The sequence below is a fragment of the Mytilus californianus genome, unplaced genomic scaffold (genome assembly GCF_021869535.1).
Source record: "Mytilus californianus isolate M0D057914Y unplaced genomic scaffold, xbMytCali1.0.p SCAF_12, whole genome shotgun sequence".
In the NCBI taxonomy this organism is placed as follows: Eukaryota; Metazoa; Mollusca; class Bivalvia; order Mytilida; family Mytilidae; genus Mytilus; species Mytilus californianus.
This window is the reverse complement of record NW_026262604.1, coordinates 46957163-46978051: the sequence shown is the minus strand read 5'-3', so window position 1 is coordinate 46978051 and position 20889 is coordinate 46957163. Positions and strand designations below refer to the sequence as shown.

At 31.3% G+C, this 20889-nt stretch overlaps 1 protein-coding gene across 3 annotated transcripts; it reads left to right on the top strand.

The window, feature by feature from the left end:
- Window positions 1-2263: 2263 nt before the first annotated feature.
- On the top strand, window positions 2264-16925 carry LOC127721919 (low-density lipoprotein receptor-related protein 4-like). Of its 3 annotated transcripts, XR_007991532.1 has the most exons (7): window positions 2264-2394; window positions 4686-4860; window positions 5516-5737; window positions 7258-7387; window positions 9995-10104; window positions 10353-14692; window positions 15674-16925. XR_007991532.1 is itself a non-coding variant. In XM_052228729.1 (5 exons), the coding sequence occupies exons 1-5, from the start codon at window positions 2334-2336 to the stop codon at window positions 10604-10606; spliced, it is 822 nt and encodes a 273-aa protein (XP_052084689.1). In that variant the 5' UTR covers window positions 2264-2333; the 3' UTR covers window positions 10607-10930. The 3 variants fall into 3 exon arrangements, 1 of the variants encoding a protein (XP_052084689.1); XR_007991533.1 differs by lacking the exons at window positions 7258-7387; window positions 9995-10104; XM_052228729.1 differs by lacking the exons at window positions 7258-7387; window positions 15674-16925 and having other exon boundaries at window positions 10353-10930.
- The last annotated feature ends 3964 nt before the right edge of the window (window positions 16926-20889 follow it).

Below are 20889 nucleotides of genomic sequence, written 5' to 3'. Positions count from 1 at the left end.
CATATAGGAAAGATCTGACAAAAAAAAAAGACCAAACAAAAATAGTAAGCAGTTATTTTCCTGTTTCTTTTGACAGGGAGACGGATAATATAAACATGATAAAGGAAACCTTGTTTCCGAATCCCTTTGTATATATATATATATATATATATATAGATTGCCTAACAATGTAATTTTAACACACTATTTAGTATGTAAATATAAGAATGTTTTTAATATTTACAAAATGATGAAAATAAACGCAATATTTCGCTAGACTAACTAGCTTTATCAAGCGTGCATCTATCCAGGTGAAATCGGATGTAGATGATAAGAAACTTTTGCAGCTCAATGTATATGTTGCACTTGAATTTAGCTGCCTTGAAAATAATACATAATATTATGTATTATTTTCAAGGCAGCTAAATTCAAGTGCAACATATACATTGAGCTGCAAAAGTTTCTTATCATCTACATCCGATTTCACCTGGATAGATGCACGCTTGATAAAGCTAGTTAGTCTAGCGAAATATTGCGTTTATTTTCATCATTTTGTAAATATTTTAAACATTCTTATATTTACATACTAAATAGTGTGTTAAAATTACATTGTTAGGCAATCTATAATTTTATTTGTGTAATTGAATTAATCTCTGTACTGATTAATCCACACTCCCATAGATTTGTATGTCATGTGCTGCTATTTATAGGCACTTATATATATATATATATATATATATATATATATATTACTGCGTTTATATGTATATGTCATGTACATGATTTTTTTAAATAAAATATTTTCAAAGTAAAATTTATAAGAAAAACAACGGAAGTCTTTAGCCAGGTAGTATCTTATAGCCTGAACGAAAGGAAGTAATTTTCAAGGCTATTATAGTGTACGGTAATACTACATGTAATATTGTGTTTGTGAATTCGGTCAACAAACCTTTGATATGTTGTGTCAAAATACATTTTGCTTTAGATTGTATACGTTTTCGTTATCTAGAAATTAGAACACTTTTAATACATATCTTCAGTTACAATGTTATCAGTATGGATAGCAGTGACGGTAGTTACAGATGGAATTTAAACAAGACATTAACATAATTAACAGGTTGCAATAAGCAAAGTGTTAGTTAACGTAAAGATGTTAACCATTTATACCTCAGTTTTGGCAGATTTCATGTTCAATTGATAAATCTGGAGTCGGATATTTCTGATGAATATGATATTTACTCTACATGCGATAGGTTCTCCCTATATGCTCGGTTTTTCTGTCTTTTAGAAGAGAAAAATGGAATTGAAATTGTTTAATCAGGTGGTTCTTTTATGACTATAAACAGAAACAGATGTTTTCTTCTTACTATCAAAATTTTCATCTCTATGGCATCTTGTAAAACTACTAATAAAATGCATGACATATAACATAGATATGTCAGTGTAGTGGTACATGCCCCTTATTATTTATGTTCAAATTCCTCATTGTTATATAAGTAGTATTGATGCTTTTCATAAAAAAAAAACGGAGATGCAGTACGATTGTTAATGACACAAGTATCCAACAAAGCATATTGAACGAGAATGTTTTTCAAATGAACATCTGATTAAATAGAAAACGTATTTAAGTGTTTGTAGTCCAAAAATCATTAATATATTATAATCACATATCTTATATAAAAATGTTCTTACAAGTTAGAGTTGTCAAAAGACTAGTCAAAGTGTCAAAAAGTTGTAGGATATTAACTTAAAGTCGAAATGAAAGTAATGGTAATGTGCTATTTTTTGTTTTGGTTTAATTAGCCAATCCATAAATAAAGACACGTAAGTGTTCTGAGGGGGCTTCAGGTTGAGACGTGGTAGCATATGCTTATATCTTTATTAAAGATTATACGTGAATATTTACACTATTCATACATAGCAATTATATTCAGATGACTTTTACCAGATTGGTCCCGTGTATGTCTCTCGTTTCCTGGTATGATAACATAGCATTATATATAACAATCAGCCATGCCCTCTCCCCCCATGCCCCTCCCCTTTCCTCATTTATTTTCGATGTTGACCGCATTTCAATACTTTTTTCAGCCGTATATAATAAATTTTCTTTTTCAAAATTATACCTTTTTTATATCAAGTTAAAGTTTTCATTTACTATACATAATTCAAATCATTCAAATACATATTCGACATGTAACCAGAGTCGAGAGATTTTGTATTATCATGTGTCAGTTTTACTCTACTTAACATTGATACAAAAAAAATCTTTTTTAGTATCCGTTCACAGGCAAATGTGTTTACCTGTGAAACAAGGTATATGACTTCAGTGTCAGACAATTTACACACACAATAAAATGGACTTACAAATTTGGGTATACGAATATTTGATATTAAAGTTCACCTTTAGTTTAGTATGTGAGTATTGATTTAAATGTACATTCAAAACATTTAGTAAAGTAGACTATTTAGCAATAGCTTTTCATTGTTAAGATTAAGAGAATTTTATAGCATAGATTGCATGTTTTTATAAATTCAAATCCAAAAATTTTGTAAACAACATTCTTATTTGTTTTCATTAACTTTTAAATGACCCTCTTCAAGCAAGAAATGTCGACCCTCCACATGCCTTAATATCGTCGATGCTTTAGATGTTAAATACTTGCTAGCCTTCATAACCAAATTACCGAGGGCAAGACGTGTCATGAATAGGCACCCGTTATCAGTCGTTGTGTGAAACCACTAGACGAAATATCACCAAAGAATTATTCCTGTTTGATGCTTAGCCACTATTAAGTTTGCATTGTACTCTTTAAACTACAATCATAGTCACTTTGGCTAGATATTGAACAGAGCGATCAGCAGGTAAACGTTTTGAAACTATTAATTTTCCTCTTGTATGTTTTTCTGTCATTATATGACAGTATTTGGACAATTATAGCGTTCCTATCTATTATCTTTAACGCTTTTGAAGACATATAAAATCGAAATAACTATAAATACACGATATACAGAAATTTAAGCATGAATTATCCGACCATTTTACTCCGATTTGAAGGTCTTTCCCTGAAGTGGCAGCTAGTTGCCCGTTCTAAAAACTATACTTATTGAAAAAAAAGACTATATGAACATGAAAAAAAAAAATCAGCAACCTAAGATTTTCAAAATGACCGAAGCAATCAATTAAATCTCTGTAGAAGTCATTATTGATATTTTGTGTCAATTGTTATGGTTTTTTTCTTCAAATATCTTGACAACATCTATAAATAGATAAAAACTTTCAACAGCACTCAAATGCTCATCAAATGAAAATATCAAATTAAGTCACATATGGCCATAATAAACTATGCTGAATTATTTTCACATTAGCGACATCATAACATATATGTTACAGCTAGGAAGTGCATAATTCAAAATTGAACAAAAAATTAAAAAAAATGTTTTCCCTAATTACATGATATAGGAAAAAAAATATAAATGGAGAAACCCAAAAACATGTTCAAATATTTGAAGAATTGGCATGCTTTATGACCACAAGAAACCTGAGAAATAATAGCATAATTAAGATAAGATCAACGTCGCCTTAATGAGTTAAACTTCTTTTGACTTAATGTTTCGAGATTTTTCAACGTAAAAAGTATGTTATAGTATCATGTCAGTACCGACGTATTCGCTTCTAAATTGATGATACCCTCGCAGACGTTCAATTTCGAAAAAGTGTTAAAAAATAGAAATAACACTTTAAGAAGATAGTGAGTTCTACATGTTCTAAGCGCCTTTCTTCGAGTAACTTTATCAGGGGTGCTTAGCTCAAACTATGAATACCATAGATGTATGCATATTTAAATAGCAAAATGACCTAAACTGACCTAAAAAGAATGAACAAATCACTATCAGAGATAATTAGTGATACGAACAATTCGTTTATTTGATTTATTTTTGATTTATTTGATCCATCATTATGAGACGATATTACGACATTTCCAACGGCTATTTGTTAGGTCATGGATGACTTTCAAAGTGTGAGACGATGCAGATTTCGTACATGGCAATGGGCATATGGGGATTTTCTCGCTGCGTTGAAGACCATTGGTGGCCTTCGGCTGTTGTCTGCTCTTTGGTCGGGTTGTTGTCCCTTTGACATATTCCCCATTTCCATTCTCAATTTTATATGTGTCTTTTTCCAATAATATATGAAACACACATATTTTTCACCTGAATAACTTATTTTTGTCCAAATTATTATATTCTAAAGCGCACAAAAAGTTTTTAAAATGTCTGATGTTAAATTTTGACGCGGGAACAGGATATATGACGTCTTACTGATGTGTACAAAAGACTAGATTATCATTTCGAGGATTTTTTTTATTTAACGTAATGAGTGGTTTGACAGTTAGGGAAATAAGTGTAACAACTCGCTACAGGATTGTTTATTATTATATTGAAATTCAATAATTGGAATTGGTATCAAGCGATATCCAATTTTCAGTCATTATGAAACCTATAAGTATTCTTCATAATAAAGTTTTACTAGCAAAAAGTATATAGACATATAGTTTGTTAGTATGTATAAAATGATATTGCATTTTTCTCATTACCCCAAAACAAAATAATGTCATTGAAATGGTATTAAGTTACCCTTTTTATATACATGTACAAGTGCTTGTAGATCATATTTTTCTATGCTGAATTGAATGAATGCGTTTCAGGTGCACAGAGCAAAATTTTGTTTGCAACACAAAACGCCTTCATTAAGGAGTTTGATCTTCAAACACGCAAAGTGACTGTTTTACTAGAACTTGCAGCTACAGTGTATTCCATTGATTACGATTACAAAACCAAACAAGTTTACTTTCCGAGATATTTTAACAACGATATAATGAGGTAAGTGTATTAATGAAACCAGCATAGACACTTATTAAAACGGGTTATTTAAAACATGCTTATTACAATAATGTTGTTTATCGAGCCCATAAATTTAAATATGACCCATGTTAAAGTGTTGGTTCATTGAATAAGCGTATTCATAAAAGGCCATACATTTAGAACTGTAGGACGAAAAATTATTTCTTTTCTCTTTATTTTCCCGTATGAAACTGACATCTCGACAATTTTTTATGTTTGCATTAGAGTTATTTAAAGTAAATTCCTTGGGGTAAATGTTTGTAGTATAAAATTATGTTTAATTATTTAGTGTACGACAGGTAAAAATATCTGTTGGCACCATGTTCAAATAAATCATGATTGCGTCCTTTAAATTTCATCTTTACTACTTGAATCGCTTGATAAACATGAACAATTTCCTTGTAAGCAGTAACTATTAATCATTAACAACATGACAGGAATCTTTAGCCCTAAAATATAAAGTTAGAAAAAATCTATTGGACCATTCGTGCGTAATCTGTCTCAAGACAATAAGAGAAGAAAGCCAAACAATCTCTTTGTCAGTTTCATATGAATGTTTGCAATATAATAGCTACCACATCGGTTTAACTGTGTACAATGCTACAACTAAACCGGTGGTTTCAACTGTTTTCAGATTTGGGTACCCTACAGGTTGCATAGTAGTACACAAAGTTGTCTCGACAAGCAATAGACCAGCTGGATTAGCTATTGATTCAACTCATAACCATATTTATTGGACTGAAAGTGTTGGTAGTATTGGAAGGATTGTCAGATGTAATTTAGACGGGTCAAATATTACAGTAATAGCACATAGTCTTGATTATCCGTTTGTCCTACGACTTGACGTTAAGAATAGGTATTCGATAATTGTTTTGTTTATTCAATGTTATGATTTCGAAGTCATAGTTTGAGCAAACATTAAACTATTTTAAAACATTATATTTGTAATAAAATTGTTTAATTGTTTTTTTTGGTATGTCATATGTATTACAATTGCAGCTTTTGCGTGCACTAAAACATTGTTTTTGAAAGTGATAGATTGCCTATTTAATGTACATCGAACTAATATATGATAAATAATGGGAAACAAGAGTTTTTTTTATCGTTTTTTATGTAACTAAATTTTGTTTTGAAAAAGGACATGCATTACACATAGCGGTTTAAAGACCCCATTTAGACAGTTAAGTCTGCCTCATATCTTGACTTACATCTAGATATTGACAATGAGGGTCGGTTGAAAACAAAACTTTACGACAAAAGAGATGATTTCAGCTTCCTAATTGTGAACTTCCCATTTCTATGTAGCAACATTCCAGCAGCGCCTGCATACGGAGTATATATATCTCCCAATTGATACGATATTCCCGGGCTTGTGTTTCCTATCATGATGTCCTTGATAGAGGATTGCTGCTCACAAGGAAGCTATTAAACCAAGAGTTCCAAATGGTTAAGTTGAAGTCATCGCTTCGAAAATTTTACGGACGCCATCACGAGTTGGTTGACCGTTATGGAATAACCGTTTCACAGATGATATCAGATATGTTCCTTATGTCGTAACTACAATACCCCCCCTTTTTCACGAATGTGACTTACCGAATTAGACTATTTACCGGATTTGTAATAACATAAGCAACACAACGGGTGCCACATGTGGAGCAGGATATGCTTACCCTTCCGGAGCACCTGAGATCAACCCCAGTTTTTGGTGGGGTTCGTGTTTCTTAGTGTTTGGTTTTTTATGTTGTGTCATCTGTACTATTATTTGTCTGTTTGTCTTTTCATTTTTTGGCCATGGCGTTGTCAGTTTGTTTTCGATCTATGAGTTTGACTGTCCCTCTGGTATCTTTCGTCCCTCTTTTAGAAATAAAGTAGTTGAAGCATTTTATATCATCAATTGTATATACTTACGAATTATGCAACTCTTAATAACATATTTCCAGATGACTAGCATAGACACGATATATTTGTGTTACAACATGGCAAACCTAGTCCAATACTATCCGTCTTACTGCAAAATTAAAACGGTTGGTAGTGTATGGTGAACTACATTTAGTGTAAACAATATTATCCTATTGTGAACATAATAACATAAACATCACATAAGACAATTCTATTAGAAGACAATGAAATTTCACGTTTACAAATTCCTCTCCCATAACTGAATTACATCTGATGACAACAAATCCTATCAAGAATAAAAACGTGAAGCCCGTGGATTAAATTGATATGTATATAAAGTTTTGAAAAGTTTAATTGTATTATGATGGTGCAAACCATTGTTAATTAAGTTCAATAATTCTCCCTACATTTACTCTATTTAATAATTTCATTAATACTTCGTTAATTTACTATACATGTGATTCATATTCTCCACAGATTCCAAAGCAAAATACATGAAACAGTAAAACATAGATGTATACGTTTAAATAAAAATGGCAACATAATCAATGCACATTATTGTTCAATGGACTTGACAATTTATAAGAAGGGACTAAAGATACCAAAGGTACAATAACAATATATTCGAGTCAAAGAAAAGCCGACATCCTGGCCAATACGTAAAAAAAAAAAAAAAAAAAAAACGCTGCACAATAAAACTAACGACTGAGAAATAGAACCCAAAACAAAACTGGTGATATCAGGTGCAACAGACAGATTTTTCCTTATTAGTGAAACCTTTCGTATTTTCCAGTGCAAGTAACATTCAAAAAGCTATAAAAATATAAAATGAAGATAGTAATTAGTTGACAAACAATCTGTTTATCTTTTAACGCTAATATTTCCGTTTACCCTGGCGGCTATAGTTTTTCTGCATACCATGTAAATATCTCGCCATATCAAAGAAGCGAATAAGGTTTTTTTTCGAAGCTACCATTTATTGTAAGTTGTCGAACTCTCACTTTGGGGATTCCATTTTTTCAAACATTAATGTTCAATAAAGAACTTATGTAGTCCTTCATATTTAAAGAAATACTTCTATAGGCATTCATATAATGTTAAATTAATGATTATCAACTTAAAATCTGAAATTTGAAATGTTTTGAAATCAACTGAAGCCTTTACTATGGATGGTGATATCTCTAGTATACTAAAGAAAACGGTGTTACCGATTCATTGCAAGAGCTAAAAATATTCATAGCTATTTTTGTAACATTGCAAGCTCGTTATAGCTTAACTAGTTATAGAAAAAAGTGAATATAGCAGAACTTATCGAAGATATTTAACCTTATAAAACTATTACAAATGATCCTCTATAATTGCTCAAATCTCTACGTTACCAATTTTCAAAACCCATCTATTCAAAACCATCTATGTCAGGTTTAGCTTTTAAAACTTAAAACAATTAATGTACCCGGTTAAGGTACTTTCAGAAACTTGTGTCATGCACAGCAATCAATATCATGCTTTTTGTGTTTTTCTTTTTCTACCGATCAACTAACAAGTGATCTTGTATTAAAAACTATCAGGTATAACAGACAAGATAACTACGTTTAAACTAACAAATCGTTGTTTTTTATCATTTGAATAAAGGTACCTTTAAGTTGAAATTGATTTGGTGTGATGTTAGTTTTTGTTAATCTTTTGATTTCTTGTTGTTTTGTATATACTGATTAATTTGGTTTTACGTACTAATGTTTTAAATGTTGATAAATGGATCACGAAATGGCATTAAAATAACATTTGTAAGTGTTTAACACCTTTAATGTTTAAATGTTACATATAGATTTTTCTTGCTCGTGGTTTTTATACCATATATTTGAGAGATATCCCTGCAGCTTGCCGATGTTCAAATTTCGTAAATTGACGAGGGAGAAACAAATCAATGTAACAAACACAAATGAGGATATCGTATGAACTCCAAAAGTAGCGAGACCGGGGGTATCGAGAGAGTTAGCTTTACCTGTTATGAATACACCACTTGCCATGCAAATTCACTCCGAGTAAAAAATATCACAATAAGGAAAAGGACACTATTTGTTAAATTACAGATCAGACGACTATAATGGTAAATGAAGAGATAAAAACACGTCGCTAGTAAGTTGATACACCGACACATCGTATCTGTCAACAAATCTGTGATGGTGACAGCAAAATTGATCCAGTGTCGACTTCCTTCGTTTTTCCTCAAAATTTTATGGGACAGTTTCTGTGTAAAGACACACATGTATAGTATGAACATAGTAATTAGTTATGGACATTCATGTCTAAATGTCTTTTAAGGGTATTACATGCTGTGTTTTCTTCTTTTGTACAACAGTTATTACATGTATTAAGAGAGTAATGTAAAAATACCACCAAATTGTTGTTAAGATAGTTTTTTTTCTCGAAAATGTTCGCTCTTATGCTCTTCTATAGGTAAAATATAATTGTGTTGACCTGTAGACCTATTTACATGTCACACCAAACTTTCAATACTGACGTATATGTTGTAAAAACACGTTGTGTTCAGTAGAGCGATTTCAGATGCTCGGCACTCTAGTAATCGACATGTATTTATATATTTCTTTTATATTTAGTTTATCCTTAACTATATTGTTGTTTATTCTGATATGGTGTGCTCAAATACAGAAATAATTATTAATAATCATGTCATATAACATCAGGTTTTTAAAATAAAATCTTACTACTTTTTTTTCTCAAAAGGGTTTATGTAAAAGGAAATATTACTGAAACTATTATTTCTGAAATAGCTTCCTTTATTTAGATACATTCATTTTGTCCACTCTATAAGATAGTCAGAAGATACAATGGGTCTATACTAAAAACATCAGTCAAAGGCCAAACAGAGTGTGAAAATATTATAAAACATAATTGAACAGTACTCTCCAATACCCAAGGAATATAATACCTTAGCTGTATTTGACAAAACCTTTTTGGAATTTTGATTTCTCAGTGCTCTTCACCCTCGAACTTTTTTTGGCCTTTTTAACGTTTTTGATTCGAGCGTTACTGGTGATTGTTTTTACAGACAAAATGCGCGTGTGGCTTTCAAAGTATAATCCAGGTTATCTATGACGAAGTTATTGTACATTATTTGTTTCTTTCAAATGTGTTGACAATATAGATTTGTATTTTGTAATAAACATTTAATTTGTGATTTTCAATTTTTCAGTTGGATGTTTGTCGTGGAACGCTTTTTGAAAATATCTAAATCAAGACTTGATTTAACTGAACAACAATTGCTTGAAAATATACACTCTGATGTTACCTGTATGGATATAGGTACGTGACATAGAATAGGAATGATATGATTGCAATCTGTTGTTACAAATCAAGTAATCTGAAAAATCGAAATTTAATACGTGATCACGAACTACGAAAAATATGTGATAAATGAAAAGTCTCAGAGTAGTTAACGCACAAATTTTTGAAAATTTGTTATTTCATTTTATAGTTATATTTTTAAGAATTAATACATGGGCTTCTGCACTTTTGTGACCAAAATGTAATCTGTTTACAAAATATTTCAGACATGGAAAACGAAAGACTGTATTGGATTGTAGATAACACTGGTAACCTGAATTCAGCGATGGTTAATGGATCTGATTTTAAAACTATCCTTAATACAAACTGCAAATCGACAATATGCAATAACAAAGCTATTGATATTTTTGGTACCCATATATACTTTTCCAATCACAATCAACTAGCAATGAGTAATACATCAAAAGGACTCGATTTCACTGTCCTGTATAACGACACCAACCGTATCGACAGTATATAGTATAACATGTAAGAAAATATTTAAGGTATCAAAGTTTTTTTATGTAACGGAATGTTTATAATAAACTTTTTTGCACAAACACAGCATAAACTAAGCAAATGAACAAATAAAAACTCAAATAAGATGACTGAATGAATGATAGAAAAAAAACCCAAACATAAACAAAAATATATATGGTACTGTGATTTTTTTGCAGGTATTGTTTGTATAAAAATCTTAACAGCACGATTAAACTCAAACCACGTTTAGAAGCATTAAATCAAAGAAACCTAGCCTATACTTTCATAAAAAAAAAAACAAAAAAAACAAAAAAAAAAAACAGAAGCAGCAATAAAAGTTACAGTTCAATACAAAATTGACGAAAAGAAAATTTTAAAATGCCACAGTTTAATGTACAACTTTTGAATCCCTGTTGACTGTTGACGGGTTATATCACATTTTTGGATGTAATTCTCGAGTATCGGTACCGAAATAAAGTAATTAAAAACACACTACAAGAATAGAATGTTAACAATTAAATTAATATTTGTTCCTGATAACATCACGACATGAAAATATTTTAGTATAAGACAAGTTTGAAAATCAAATTACTTGATTTTAATTTCTTAACTCTTTAATTTTTATGTACATTATCAATATATTTATAGTCACCTTACATTTAGTTTATCTCAGCGCTTTTGCTTTTTGTTTGGCTCATGAAGTCAATTATTGAAAATAATGGTCTGCTTATTAATATTGCTTTATTAAGATGTAATCATTAGTTGATATTATTGTCTTTATAAGTTTTACCATTATTTGTAAATGTCTAGTTAATGTGTGGTTGCTTGCTTTTGCATAAAATGTATTAATGCATTTAGCTGCTTTGTACCAACTGTTTGTTTGTTACTTCTGCAGCCGTATGTAAATATAAATTTGATTGGTCTGTTCTGTTGTAAAGAAATTTTGGTAATCCATGTTCTTATTTTATGTATTATGACCTGTAAATAAAGCTTGTGTAAAACTTTTACTAAATATTTCTTTTTTGTGAAAAAAAATTCATTATGTGTCAATCTGATACATTTCAAAATAGCTAATTACAAAGCAATCAATAGTCAATAATCCAGTTAAAAAGCATTTTTTTTTTTTAATTTTAATTCCCCATATCTATATTTTTATGATGTATGAAATGGAGAACGAATAAAGGTGAGTTTTTCCTAGAATTTTGAATTTCATTTTATTATAAACCCTGCAGTAAAATTTTACGTTGAATGTCATCGAATTTTTCTTTTTTTTATTAATTGTTTTACTGTTATGCAATGTGAATCGATAAGCTAAATGCAAAATGGGAAATTAAATTATTTGTTTTAATGTTTAAGGAAGCAATAAATCATTTTTAATACAACTTCATAGACTAATTGTAACATTTTCGTTTTTAGTATATCAAAACTACACTTAAATTTGATAAGCAACAACAGCAAAACGTGGGAGCAGACATTCTAAGTTGTAACTACATGTATTTGTGTCGAATTGTTTGTTAAATGATGTGACATATGTAAAATCTTTACTATATCAAAAAAGATGAAAACGTAATACCTAGTCACTCTGATGCAATACATATATACAGTCCGCCAAAAGTTAAGCACCACCTAAATATAAATGGCAATATTTTTTTAACTATTCCGAAACAAATATTTATGTTTGGTGTTATGAATTGCCTATAACATACACTAAGAAAGTTCATTACGACCAAAAAAAATAAACTCCGACAAGCAATTTTTTATTAAAGGTCATTTGCACTTTTTCGAATACACTGTTTCGATGCCTTTAAATTATCTTCCTACTGTCCCGCGTACAGGTGAAATTTGACCTTCACCAAGTCACTGTGAAATATGGCAAGGGGTAAGTTATATGTGACTGAACCTTGACAAGCAATTGACATGTTGAATGCCGGTAGGCGCACTAGTTGCATGGGTAACCATTTCAATGTTAAACACACCGTCATTGTCAGATTTTTACAACGTCATGTTGACATAGGAACTGTAAATTATAGACCAAGGTCCGGAAGACCCCGTTTAACAACCAATCATGATGACAGACTCCTTATTGGTTGTGCTAAAGCCAACCCATTTACTCCTGCCCCACAACTTAGACACCACTGGCGTCAATGTGGTCATGTTAGTGTTCGAACATTGGTCCGTCGACTTCATAGAGGCTACCTAAGAGCTCGTCGTGTTATCAAGAGACCTGCCCTAACAGCCAGGCACCGTAAAATCAGGTTTCAAAGGGCTAATGACCATCGACGCTGGAACATGAGAAGCTGGCAAAATGTTCATTGGTCAAATGAGAGTCAGTTTCTGTTACGACCAATAGACGACAGAATACGAGTTTGTCGTGGAAATAAAACTGCTAATGACCAAAACAACATGTGCCCAACGACTGCATACGTTGCTGGTGGTGTTACAGTATGGGGTTTATTCTCATACTGTTGTAAGGTGGGTAGGCATATTCTGCAGGGTAACATGAACGGACAGACATACAGGGATTTGGTGCTTTGAAACATTGTAGTCCCTCATTTTGATAATCCTTTACTTGCTTCAAGATCCTTGTGCATGTACGACAATGCTAGACCACACAGGGCAAGGGTTGTAACCGAGTACAAAGAGTACAAAGAGCAAGAAACCATTGACACTATCTTTTGGCCTTCCATGTCTTCAGACATGAACCCTATCGAACATGTCTGGGATGCCTATGGCAGAAATCTCAATCGCAGAGATCCACCTTTGCAAAATCTTAGCCATTTAAGAAGCGCAATTGTTGCTGAATGGAATAAATTTGCTCAACTAAAGTTCAGAAGGCTTGTACAGAGTATGAGACTCCGTGTTATGGAACTGTACCGGAAGAGAGGGTGTTACACATCCTATTGACTCAAATATTGACATTAAATTTGTCGAACATACCAAAGATTATTTGTAGAGACTTTTAATGATATTGGGTGATTAATTGTTGTAAAAAAATAAAATCACAGTGAAACTTAAATTCCGTTTCTGTTTTGTGTAATTTTCACTGTTTCTATGAACACAAATTTCAAATGCATAGAACCTGCATACGTGAACAAACTTAAGTCTACGGTTTGTTTATGGTATATGTTAACAAAATTGCTACATGAATATTTTCGCTTTTTCGAGGATTAACTGATTTTTTTAAATGAAAAAAATTTCGGTGCAACAAAAATAGGTGGTGCTTAACTTTTGGCAGACTGTATATATAGACGAAGCGGAATGGAAAACAATAACTATTCTTTTTTAGTATTGTTCCTTAGAAAATAGAACAATATACCTTAGAACGGGAAAAAAATATTAAATATATGGTACATTGTTTCATTCAAGTGAAGTGCTAAACTCTTAAACGTGCATCAAGAACAATGTCATGTGTTAATTTAAAAAAATTACATCTTCTCCTTTCTTATTTATAATAGGATTTTTGTTATGTCATCGCTTATCCTCATAACCATGCGAAGATATCATAAAACAAGTTTTTAAAATGATATAGTCTCATAATAAAAAAGTTGGGTTCACGCTTTTTGGATGTGCGTTAAATAAAGAGGCGAAAGATAACAAAGGACATTCAAACTCAAAAGTCGAAAGTAAACAGAATAAACAGACAACGTCAAGGCAAAAACAAAAGATAAAGACCGAAAGATAATTAACAGTACACTTAACACAACATAGAAAACTAAAGACTGAGCAACACGAAGCCCACAAAAATCCAGGTTTGATATCACGTGCTCCAGAAGAGAGCAATTTATACATTTAATAGATATAGGAAGATGTGGTATGAGTGCCAATGAGACAACTCTCCATCCAAGTTACAATTTATAAAAGTAAACCATTATAGGTCAAGGTACGGCCTTTAACACGGAGCATTGGCTCACACCGAACAGCAAGCTATAAAGGGCCCCAAAAAATTACTAGTGTAAAACCATTCAAACGGAAAAACCAACGGTCTAATCTATGCATTTATATTAGTATAACTATGTTGATTACAGAAATTAAAATCAAACAGTAACTTCTCTCTCAAAAAAGGAAGAATCTAAGCTTGACGCATCATGTGAGTATAACTCTATATCACACATAGAGATAGTTAAAAAAAATTAAACATTGTTAAAATATGGCACAGAGCCTTATATCGTGATCAGTCTAGTTCAACTCTTATTGTAATAACTTCTACAATTGAATAAATCACGGAGAATAACTATACTATCTAACTCAAAACTAGTTAAGTGGCACTTTTGGCCTTGTAATTATTTGTTGCACTCTCATCAGAACACACCACGAAAGGTTTTCGAAAACAATAGCTTAAAGCAAATACGAAGTACAACAACTTCACATATAATTATATTTGGGTTTTTTTTCACACAGTGTGTGGCATAGAAATGATTAAAACGAGAGGCGAAAGATACCAAAATGTGTTCAAACTCATAAGTCTTTGATGACTTATGATTACTAATCAATCGGTCTAGTTTAGTCCCATGAACACACAAGAATTACGGAATGAACTGGTACTAGCATTACACAGATAAAATGTCTTGACAACTGAAACAACATAAATAATGATTATATGTTTTGAGTCAAATAGGTTTATGTTTGAATGTTATAATAACAAAGGGAACAGACCACAGTTAGATCCATGACTTATTGTACAAAAGCATAGCTACATATAACAAACAATGTATGTATATATAACATGACAACATCTGTGATAGATGACAAGCATGTGTATATATTATACAACCTCCATAATCTTATTCATGGTGATCACTTTCGAGTAAATCGTTATCATTCGTTGGTATATTTTCAACCGGGGTTACATAATTTCAATAACTGTTAGGCATCCATATTTCCGGGTGCCTAATTTGTACATCGATTGACGATGAACAAAGGTGTACGTAAGTATAAATGGATTCGTTCGTAACTTATAGAGACGATCGGCAACAATACACTTACGGAAGAACCGTAGTCGTAAAAAACATACCTGAACTTGAACTATTCGATTTTAGAATATTTGGTAACATGCAGTCATATGTTTTAGCATTGTGACACAGTAGTTCTCGGACAACAAGTTACAGAAACTGCATGGCTTTCATTCGATCAATGGGGTGATGGAACAAGATTTTCTATTTAACATTAAAGGTTTTGATATATGAAAATGCAGAACATGTGGTGTTGTGAGCATTGACGTAATGTAACTTAGATTGACAGAAAGGACAGAAAAATCCAAGTCAATGAATTTATGATGAATATTTTGTTTACTACAAATGAATCTGTTTGAATATTACTTGTATAAACCACGACCAGTCCACTAACAACATGTTGTTACCAAGACTAACTGTTCATTTTAGGGATGATAATGTTGTGTACATCTAATACAAATTAATGATTTACTGCAAAATGTGTTTTGTCTCCTGGTACAAGTTCACCTGATACTAAATCGATAAATGTACATGAACCCAAAACCCGTTCAATCTTTTGCATTTGCGCTAGTTCTAATGTTTTCAGAAGTAGATCCTAATTAGAGAAACAACTTCGGAAGAAAACAAAGCTGTCATGAAAGTAAAAGCATAAAAAAACAGATTCGGTTTTCGATGTCATAAAAGAAAATATTGTATGTGATATGTCCAAAAACGCCACAATACACATAATTTTTCAAAATAAGATGTTAGTTATATTTCCCCCTGAATGGTATGGTTCATTACACAAGACTAAATTAATGTACATTACTTGTACATGGTCAGCTTTCATGAGAGTTGATTCCAGACGTTATGCGTTCTAAAGCAATAAACAACAACACACTAAGGAGAGTCTCTTCATGATATTACAAATATGCCAAGGTATTTACATTATTAGTATTCACAAATATATTGTACACGTTAAATGAATGGTAATTCACCAATAGGAATTAAACAATTCCAATTTTTAATCGAAGTGTAGTTAAATGAACTGTTTGAAAAACTCACATATTTTTACAAACTAAAAATGATTAAAACATGTAAAATTTAACTTTAAATTATAACTGATATACGTGCTGAAAGCATATTTTCCTGTAGAAGATATATCGCATACTCAGATCATTGTAATTAAATAAAGGCAACAGTAGTATACCGCTGTTTAAAAGTCATAAATCGATTAAGAGAAAACAAGTCCGGGTTACAAACTTATATTATCGTGATATGTATAACTTTGTCTGTCTTTTTGTTGTTTTTTTGGGGGGTTTTGTTCCATGGGATTATCAGTTTTTTTTCCGATTAATTCGTTTGAATGTCATTTTGTATCTTCTCCTCTTGTTTATAAAGTATTTGTTTTTGTGTTATATTTTGTTTACTGTACTGTTGATCAATTATGTTCTGTACGTTAGTTGTGTTAGTTTTTGTAAAGAAACTATACTGTTCGTTGATAATAACTTCAATAGGCATATAATGAAGATCTGATGATATGCTGATATACAACATACCATCTTAAGGTAATACACCGTTCATGACAAATATAGTAAGCAAATGTAAAATATAAATTCAGAAAAAAACTGCATGCATAATGTTGATTTCATGTGATCCTAACATAGAACACTGATGATGGCATCTAGCTTGTTTAGGAATGTGTATGGATATCCTTTTAATAACGGGAATGTACATATTAAGTTATATGATACTGTGTTGATGTAAGGAAATATTTTATTGAAACTTCATATTTTTCAGACGTAGAATGAAGACTTCCGCGCAATATGCGTTGATGTGTATTTTAAAACAATATGTAACATCATATTTCTCATTAGGACGATTTACCGAACAATTATATATTCTTAAGATAGAATAGACTAGTCATATGAGCCTTTCACGTGTTTTAGAAATGATATTATGCAACTGCTAGTGGAGGTTGCCTCTCCAAGGGCACCACTAGCACTACTGTGTTGATATGAATTATCATTGTTATGGTCATAACTATAAATTATCTGTTAACAAAACATTAAATTATTCGAAATACTAAGGATTTTGTACTCCAGGGATAGAATACCTAAGCTGTATTTGGCAAAACCTTTCGGATGGTTAGGTCCTCAATCTTCAACTTCATACTATGTTTGGTTTGTTTGATGAACCAGAGTTATGTCAAAGAACGTCTCGTCCTTTTTTCTAAAAAAGTTCATTGGAAGGTACCAAGACCTTGTCAATAAATATTCCGTATCAACTTCAGAAATTATACATGATGGTCTTGAAGTATCGATTCTAGACACTGACGTTGTTTATCATCTTAATTACGTGTTATAGTGTTCTTTTTATTTGTCTTTGTATATTTTTAACCTTTACTGTTTCGTCCATTTTTGGTAAAATACCTTTCGCGTGGCTCGGTATTTATACATCCCGCCGAGGTGTTATTGTGCTATGGTCATTTTTGTATTCTAGTATTTCAGTTTTGCTCATATACGTTGTCTAAAGAGTGTCCTTATGTCATTTTTGTTGTTCGTTGTTGACGTAGTTAATTGTTTTATAGTGATTAAGATTATAACAGAATGTCGACTGCTGTACATTTTTACATATTATGTATATTTGTTTTACTCACACATTGTTGTCAATATAATAGAATGCTATGCGACTGTCATAAATGAGAGAGGTTTAGCTAGCTATAAAACCAGGTTTAAATCCACCATTTTTTACATAAGGAAATCCCTGTACCAAGTCAGGAATATGGCAGTTGTTTTAATTCGTTTGATGTGTTTCAGCTTTTGATTTTGCCATTTGATAAAGGACTTTCTGTTTTGAATTTTCCTTAGAGTTCGGTATTCTTCTTATTTTACTTTTTACTTTCTTTCATTCGAGCGTCACTAATGAGTCTTTTGAAGACAAAAAATGTGTATTGTATACACACTGTTAATCCTTGTATCTATGATGAGTTAAAGCAAGTAACTTCGCTAGCAAGATGACCAAACCTGTGGTTATTTAAATTGACAACGGTCAAGGTGTGGGATCACTGCATACGAGAAGTGATAGTCTGTAAAGTTTGGAAACTGAGACAACACCGATCAGCAATTTGTAGTTTAGTTATAAACATACGTAAAGACATTACTTTTCAAGAGTAGGTTCATTCTTGTATCTTCTTATTTTTAAACAGTCTGATATTTAAATAGTTATTCCAATTTCATTGTGTTGTTGGGTGTCTGTAAATGCATTTGGTGTTGAAGTTATGGACATGTCTCGGCACGATATGTTCCTTCAATACTAATAGTTTAAATATGCTGGCAACCAAATATCACTGTAAAACAATGAATTAATGTTGAACAGACTCTAAACATGATACACAATAGTTTTTTTTTTTCTCAACTTTTCGTGAAACAGAGATTACATATGTAAACACTCAATGTGAAATTAATACATATAGGTCAACGTACTTTGTGAGATTCTTTGCGGAATATGAAACTGATAGATGAAATAGTTACAACGATTTATTGTAATTGTTATAATAAAATGAGATTTTTAAGATACCCGAGATATTTAGTTATATGTCAATGTTCAGTATCGTTTGACTTTACCTGAAATTCAAAGGATAAAACATCTGAACTAACAAATGCAAATAAATATGGACGTAATATTTTGGATTGACTTATATTCAGCCTTTTATTTGATTTATTCTTTAGCATGTGAGTATTGAAAATTATATGGATTTACTATATCTATATTAGTTACTTTGACGTATGATTAAAAACTTGCACATGCAACTTGGCGAAGTATCATGGCCTTTTCAAGTAAAACTAATGATAAAAAAGATATATCAGATCTCCTGGCCAGTTCAGCGATATTGTATCGAAAATACCTTGTTTATGAATGTAGTATACTTGGTTACACAAAAAAATATATGAGCAGAACTTTTTAGTGTAAAAAAAACAAGTATCATATTTCATCCAATTAAATGAATGTACTACCTCTTTTGTAAAATCAGGTGTTAACGTTGATTCGGGTCAGTGGTTTTTTTTTCTAACCTTTATAAAAAAGATTTTTTTTTTTTGAATAAGTTCATCATCTCAAATATCATACTTGGTTTGTTAGCAGCGTAGCTTTCATATTAAATGTTATATAGATCATTATTTTGATGTGAATGATGCCTACATATAATGTGTTGACGGTTTACAACAATGTACAATCTTCTATGTTGACATTGGGAATCCTGCTAGTTCTGTAAAAATTACACACTGGTCATAGTTACGGGGTATATAAAACCAATGCTGTTCTAAACCACAACTTAGAATTCGTGTTGTTCAGATTAAACCTCAAAGCAAACATCTGCATATGACCTGCTTCAAATCCGGTTATACACTTTATGGTTAAGAAAAATTTTACAAATATGTATTTAACTACATGGGGAAATGTAATTGTCTTCGAATGTACTTAGTTTGCATTTGGCCTGAATAGATAAGTAATTTAAAGACTTTTATGTGACCTCTATGACACCATTTATACAACGTTTTTAAGCAGTGTATATCTAAATATGGTAACTGAAATCGATATGATTGATAAGTTCGATATGTTCCAGGTGCGCGACAGAAAATATTGTTTTCAACTGAGAAACATTCCATTGAGGAGTTTGATGTAAGGACAGGAGACGTGAATGTACTGATCGAGCTCGGATACACAGTGTATGCGATGGATTACGATTACAAAAATAAATATCTTTACTTTCCTAGATATTTTGACAACTTGATAATGCGGTATGTTTATTTACAAACAGTATGACATAAAACCATTCTGTGTTTTGAATACAATAATCTTTAGATCCCTTGAACTAATCACACCTCCTACGATTCTGTTATTCTTTTTTTATCCGTAGATGTGTTAAACAATTTATTTAACGTACTAAGGATAAGTATATGAAGAAAAAAAAAACATAATACAAATAGCTCACACACCATAGATCATCATAAGTGATGTCGTCATGTTCATATCAATACAGAATTCTGGTTAGGTCCAATACAGAATAAATACAGGATATTGACACGATTGTTTTCCAATTGTTTAATGTTATATACCTTACAACACTTTAGAAGTTATTTGATATTTGATATATAATGTTTTTTCATCATATTGTGTAGCTTAAAATAACACGAAAACGAATGATTATGTACCTTTTGTTGTTACGTTTTGAAACGAAAAGAACTGTAACTTGATCTGACTGATGCATTTCCGTCGATCAGTCACCATCACACAAACGACATTGAAGAATGAAAATGACCAATTATCAAATTACTGTATATTTCTTAGATAGAAG

What these genes read in the sequence shown, in the direction of transcription:
- LOC127721919 (XM_052228729.1), top strand. Translation starts at nt 2,334, where the DNA reads ATGGACTTACAAATTTGGGTATACGAATATTTGATATTAAAGTTCACC. An exon ending in TTTAACAACGATATAATGAG is followed by an intron (nt 4,861 to 5,515) that starts GTAAGTGTATTA and finishes AACTGTTTTCAG; the next exon opens with ATTTGGGTACCCTACAGGTT. An exon ending in CGACTTGACGTTAAGAATAG is followed by an intron (nt 5,738 to 9,994) that starts GTATTCGATAAT and finishes TCAATTTTTCAG; the next exon opens with TTGGATGTTTGTCGTGGAAC.